Below are 6,692 nucleotides of genomic sequence, written 5' to 3' on the forward strand. Positions count from 1 at the left end.
ATAAAATACCATTTATGGTATTTCAATTGAAGCACCTAAACGGGTCATTAGTTCTTTATCACGTTCTTGTGTAATGGAATGATGGATTGCTACGCGCCTCTTCACCAAAAAAAAAGGCACGAGTTTATGAGCGGTGCTTAGGAGAGGGAGCGAAGGGGTGATGCAAATAAACATTCTTCCAGAAGTAAAGACATAAGTTCTTGCAGAAATAATCTATAATTTTAAATTAAAAATGAATACAAATAATGTTTAATGACAAAGTTTGAGCAAAACTTTGCACCGCACCTCACTCAGGGGGTTTGGTGCCACTGACTTTTTGCATGTGTGGTGAAAAAAATTGCACCAAACGGCATGCCCTTGTCTGTTTAATATGGATACATGGTAGATATATCATTGTGGATATCAAATACTGGTCATTGACATGAACAATGAAATGGACTCGCATTTCAAAGAGCAGAGCTAAATAAGACAAAGAAATAACAGGGATTAGTATAACACAGAGTTCTTCAAAACAGCAAGGCGAATTTGTTTTTCACCTAATATGTCAGATCACTGAGTTTTACTTTCTTTGATTGCAGGTTGAAATAAACTTCGCAATTGCATCAACGGCTCCCTCTTCTGCTTCAGCCTGGGTCAGACCACTGGCCTTCAAGTGTTTTTTACCGATCTTAAAGGAGTGGTCTCCATTCTCAATGACGTAGAGTTCATTATTGCACTTCATCTTCTTGAGAACCGCCCTCAGCTTGTCAACTGGGCATAAAGCATCCTTGCTACCCTTCATTAGTAAGTTTTAATCACAGCTGGTGAGAAGGATGACCCTATCCTCGGTTCTTAAAACTCTATTTAATTAAAATTAATCTCATCTAGAAGCACAACGCATAAAACACGACTAAAGTTATATTTAATACCTGTACGAAGATTGCCGGAGCTTTAAATTGCAACAAAGTGTCCTCACGTGTGGCACCATTTGAACCCTGAACCCCACATAGAAGGAATCATCCATCAGTAGTTATTATAGAAATAAAGCCCCATGAATCTCGTGGAATATTAGCTGCTGGGCGTACACAAAATTAGAAAATTAAATGAAATTAAGCGGAACTCATGAATCCCGAAATTTAGTTTTACTTGGAAAAAATATTTAATTTAGCAACAAAAAAAACTTTGACATTTGATATCTCGGAGCAATGCAACGAGAGTAAAATGTCACACATAAAGCTTAAAATTCCCCGGTAAGAAGAAACGTGGAAATCTGACCATTTAAACCAAGCTTAAACACAGAGGGCCAGTATATTAAGAAAATACCTTCAAGGGATAACCCAAACAAATAATCGCATCAACATGAATATCCGGCGCAGTGGCCACCATGCAGCTTATCCTGAACCAATGACACCAGAAGTTCGGCAATAACGCTTTTCTTAACACGCTCTGAATTTTCATAAGCGGAGTTTTAGTCGACGGTTACTCCTTTAACTAGAATTTCTCTGCGTGATTTGGTCTGGGGTTTGAATGAAACCATATAGAATGATTCTGGACAAACCTTGAGCCCATGGACTTTCCGGCTAGAATTAAAGGATGCCCAGGATATCTATCAGCTGCCGCTTTAACGATGCTCGAGTGGAATTCGACCAACTTCTCTGCTTTAGGAGGAGCTCTTCGCTGCCCACCAGAAAAGTCTACCAGATTGTGCATTCCATTAGCAAATAAACAAGTCAGTTGGTTCAAGAATATTGAAATCATCGCTAAGTGAAATCGATCAAAACTTGGTGATATAACGATATTCGTACAACAAAAAGAACATGGTCAAATGTGATGCATTTCTTACATGGATAGTCAAATGTGATGACTTCTGCAGAATGAAGTTTTCTTTGTAACATTTCCTTCCACCTGCAATAATACCGATAGAGATTGTTATTCAAGACTTCATGCAACCAAATCAAAAAGGCATAGAGGACGGGAAACGAGAAGTGAAAGCCAAAATTGATTGATTTAACTTTTCCTCCATTTGGGAAAATGGACAAGTGGATCAAGAGATAAGTGAAAAACGCGAAGTTTTCCGTTGAAAATGAAATTATAGGCACGGAAACTCGAGATGTCTTGTTATTGCCACAGAAAGAATATGCTAACATTCAGATGCGGGCACAAAACATATGATAAACTTGGGGGACGAACAAAGAGATAGTACGATTAAAGAGACCATGTTCTTACCCTTGAAATAGTGTCGATTGAGATTTTTCATCGGGAATTCGTGCAAGCAAAAAATATTAAAGCAAAGATGACGAAAAACGAAAAGTGAAAGCGAAATATAGAGAGTTAACCACAAAATGAACGAATAAACTAAATGATAAGCGAACAACACGAAGTTTTACATTGCAAATCAAAAGATTTGCACAGACAATTGAGATGCCATATTATTGCAAAAGAATAACCTGATAAACTTGCGGCCAAGCAAAGAGACAGCACTTAATCAGAGAACGCATAATCCCTTGCCGAATTTGGTTGAAAGATTACCTTATCATCCACTCCGATGACGACGGAGCGCCAGCACCATGAGCAAAAACCACTACAGGCGACTTATTTCCCTGAGTTCGATCGACCGCACCTTCTCCTTCATCGTTATCGCTTCTCCGACGCTTCAAGCCACGATGAGAAGGAGAAGAAGAAGAAGCCATGACCTCTCCGTTGATCAAATGTTCAAATCTCCATTGACACGTAGCTTTAAATAGACATCTCTCGGAGAGAGGAAATTGAAAAAAGAGCGGGAATTCCCGGATGACGTGTGGATGACGAATTCGTTGACAACTATTTGGTCAATGACCGTCAACGTCATCGAGTATGCCTCAACTTAGAATTTCCCTCATCGTGGTATCCTAAACTAAATAATGTTATTGTGCTTATTTGAATATAATAGTTTCATTGCATTTCTTCCATTTTATTTATTGCATTAGTTTAGGACAGCAGTCAGTCATTTGTTTCATTCTTAATTGTCATTAGTCATCCATCCTGACCTCGGAATGAGTTACAGAATGTAAGTCTTTGTACCTTCCGCTCGGTCATCTAGTGCTACTGATTTATTCATGTTCTCAACCGTATTTGTTTTATTACGTCGTTAGTGTCATCCAGCCCGTCAGATAGAAATGGAATGAAATTGTACACTGTAATGGATGAATGTTCAGATCATCTTTCTGTCACGTTCCGTCCATCTTGTCCTTGAGTCAACCTTTCATCCCAAACCTTACTGTTGCAATGGTCTCATAAACTATACAATCTTTCTTGACAATCGTCCATAAAAAATTGTGATCAACATCCTTGATGAGGTTCAAAGATATTGACATTCATGTTAATGTTCTTGTATTCAAAACCCTAGAATATTTGTGTTCTCCCTGTGATGTATGTCGGAATATGTGATATCTTTGATCCAACAATGATTCATGCATTGTAAATTGAAACAGAATTGTAACGGTCCGTTAAAACATACACATAAAAAATGATGATCAAATCACCTTTGTGACAGTAGAATATACAATAAAATGATTCATTGGCTGGGTCTCTTTTAGTCCTTCAAATTTTCAGCCTCAAGATGTTCAATTTCTGTTGTTGACACACTGAATCCCCTCCTCTTCTACTCCCTGAGCGCTGCAGCTGATCCAGGAAGGATGTCCTGGTATTGATTGCACCAAGAAGGAAGATGGAAGAATTTCCCTTACTCACACTTGATATTCTTTTTTATTAAAAAACCTTATCTTTTGATGTCTAATAAAAATATATGTGCGACCCTCTAGACCCAACTATCAGTTTATTATTAACTCTCATAGTCCAATAACATTGTATTGGTTGATACATTTGATATAACTAACATGTTAATGAATCATATAACAATTTAACCTAATCAATTGGTCGTTCTGCCACCATATGAGGTGTCAAGCTGCCACCGGGCTTATCTACTTTTTCATGGAATATTTTTGTTGTTACATTTGTGTAATTATAATATATCATTTATATGACACTCCTAAGATAGCTTGGAATATAGTAAACTATCAAACCATGTTTGGTCAGACCTTGTTCATACTAATACATTGAGAACTTATTAGACAAGCACTTCTCATATATTTATAGTATCTCGTCAAAGCTCTTTCTTCACCTGCCTTCTCGCTTGTTAAGGATTGAAGATTTTATATTGACCACATAATAATCTTTATATACGTGTTGCATCTAATCTACTATGTTTTGGAAACCCTTAAGAATTCATTTGGACAATAGTCAAAAGGCAGACATCCATCCACAATATGTCTTTAATATCTATATTCTAATAAATTTTAATATAACTGTGACGTGAACCAAGTTGATTGATAGTTAGGTATAATATCATCCAAGGGTTCATAATTATCAATTTAATGAACTATTTTCACAACTAGTGCTCATCATCCATTATTAACGAGTACATCTTATTGGACATGGGATCAATCATACTCATCGCATGAGTGTAAATATCCTTCCTGAAAAAGATGTGAATATGAATATTTAAAATAATTATTTAGATATAGTTGATCACCGCTTTAAAATTTCACCATAATTCAGTAATAATTGCAGACATCATTAGAAATTATTGCAAGCATCAAGAGTGTATCATATAAATGAAAATAAATATAGAATGAGACATGGGATGTGTGATCGGCTTGCATGCCATATCTAAATCAACACGTATGCCTTAATTGCATGTCATAGATTGATTGCTATTTTTTATGAGGTACAAATCCTAAATTGTAGGATTCAGACATGTCTTAGCTCAGATATAGTAAGAAGTAGAGGAAGATGATCGAGTGGTAAATATGTGATTGTTCGTTCTTAGCATACGAGGAGATTGACTCGAGGAAGAAGACAAATTAAATCCATGTTAATGGTAGCTGAGACATTTTGGAAGGCGTTCTCCAATGACATATGTTACACATTAGTACTAGCTGAAATGACAGATTGTGGTTTTAAGATTATACGTATATATTAACTAATGGCAATAGAGGTTCCATGGTAGAGTTTATTTCATAATTTGTCCTCTATAGGAATAGGTGTAGTTTGGCACCCCATGGCCCGAAAAAACTCATCGATTTGGTTAAATAAATGATCGATTAATCAAAATTTATGTCAATAGATTTAATTGATAAGGTTGGCCTGTAGATATTATTGGACAATAATGTTATTAGTCCGAGAGATGCACAAGCATAGATGGTCGCACACATAAGATTTATGGAGTTAGTTTTATGGAAATTTGAAAGTTATCAAAATAATTATAAATAAAGGGGCACCAATTTTAAGTTCACATTAAAGTCAGACTTAGGTGGCCCCCTTTCTTATTTTCTTCCAATTGCACTCACTCCACTATTGAAAAATTGATGGTGATAAGATCAACTAGATCTCCAAGAAGAGATGGGTAAGAAGAAGAGGAGATCCATCGTCACATCGATCATGTGGATGCATCTAGAGGCTAGACACATGAACTGCTTGGAGGCACTCTTCCAAGGAGCATGTCAAGAGTGGAACTAGTTCCATGCAAGGTGATGTGATCATCCATGTTTTATAGATAAAGTCTATATTGATTTTCCCATCTCTTGTTGCATGAAAATTAGTTTCTAGCACTTAATCAAAACTCAAAAAATGAATAATATGTATGCATTGTAATGGACTTTATAGGGAGACACGTGAATATTCATCACCTCACCTTGCCCACTACGTTGCAACCCTGCATTCTTAGTGCTATTCACTAGTCGTCACTAAAAAAATCAACCTCCTACAAGGCTCGAAAGGCAATTGCTATCTCGATCACGAGTCAAGGCACTTGTCAAAACCTACAATTAGAAAACTTTAGTTTCTGTAAAAAATTACGTCCTAATATACCGATAGAGTTAAACATTAAATACATGTCCTGAAAGATATAGGAAAGGGTAATATTAGCAAAATAAGCTTTAGAATGCCAATATCAAGACCCCTTCCAATGCCAATACTGGATGGACGCAGACGTAGAATACCAATACTGTAGCAACGGATATCTGATGATGCCAACATCCGATAGCGGGATATTGGACATACAGAGATATCAAGATCTGGAACTATATCTGACTGGATGGGAAAGCCACTAAATTCCACAGCTAGATGGTTGATTTTGGAGGTCCCGTCTCTCCAAGCCCATTAATATAAAATGGAAACTTAACCAGTTAAACAATCTCTGTATCCCTCATAAATCTCATATTCCCATTCTCATGCATAGGAAGAATAAAGACGCATACGAGTATAATGCAGGGATGCGGACGGGAGGATTTTTTCGTTCTAGTACAAAAAAAATCGTCCTGTCCAAGGGAATGTAAAAAAATCAGGACGAGAATTCGTCCTGGGTCAACCGGACAGGATGGTTTTCGTCCCTTGGGACGAAAAAGCCGTGCATTAAGGTTGGAGAAGGACGAAAAACCGTCGTGGCCTCGTGACATTTTGCATTAAAGTCCTTGTATTTTTACGACCTGTAATATATTAAAAATATAAATGGTTTTTTTCCGTCTAGGACGAAGCAGGGGAGGGTTTTTTCGCGGGACGGGGCGGAGATTCGTCCCAGGACGAACGGACGAGGCGGTTTTCGTATCAGCAGACGAAAAATGTTCCGTCCACGTCCCTGAACCGAAGACGGCCGTCGGACGGGACGAAAACCGTTC

At 37.4% G+C, this 6,692-nt stretch overlaps 1 protein-coding gene across 1 annotated transcript; it reads right to left on the minus strand.

Annotated features, from left to right (window-relative positions):
• Positions 1 to 269: 269 nt before the first annotated feature.
• Positions 270 to 2,687, minus strand: LOC144700421 (alpha/beta-Hydrolases superfamily protein). Its single transcript, XM_078571841.1, has 7 exons — positions 2,509 to 2,687; positions 1,823 to 1,884; positions 1,538 to 1,673; positions 1,303 to 1,375; positions 909 to 974; positions 564 to 775; positions 270 to 459 (listed from the first exon to the last, which is right to left on the minus strand). The coding sequence occupies exons 1-7, from the start codon at positions 2,667 to 2,669 to the stop codon at positions 447 to 449; spliced, it is 723 nt and encodes a 240-aa protein (XP_078427967.1). The 5' UTR covers positions 2,670 to 2,687; the 3' UTR covers positions 270 to 446.
• Positions 2,688 to 6,692: the final 4,005 nt, after the last annotated feature.

Source organism: Wolffia australiana, chromosome 3 (assembly GCF_029677425.1).
Source record: "Wolffia australiana isolate 7733 chromosome 3, ASM2967742v1".
Lineage (NCBI taxonomy): Eukaryota > Viridiplantae > Streptophyta > Magnoliopsida > Alismatales > Araceae > Wolffia > Wolffia australiana.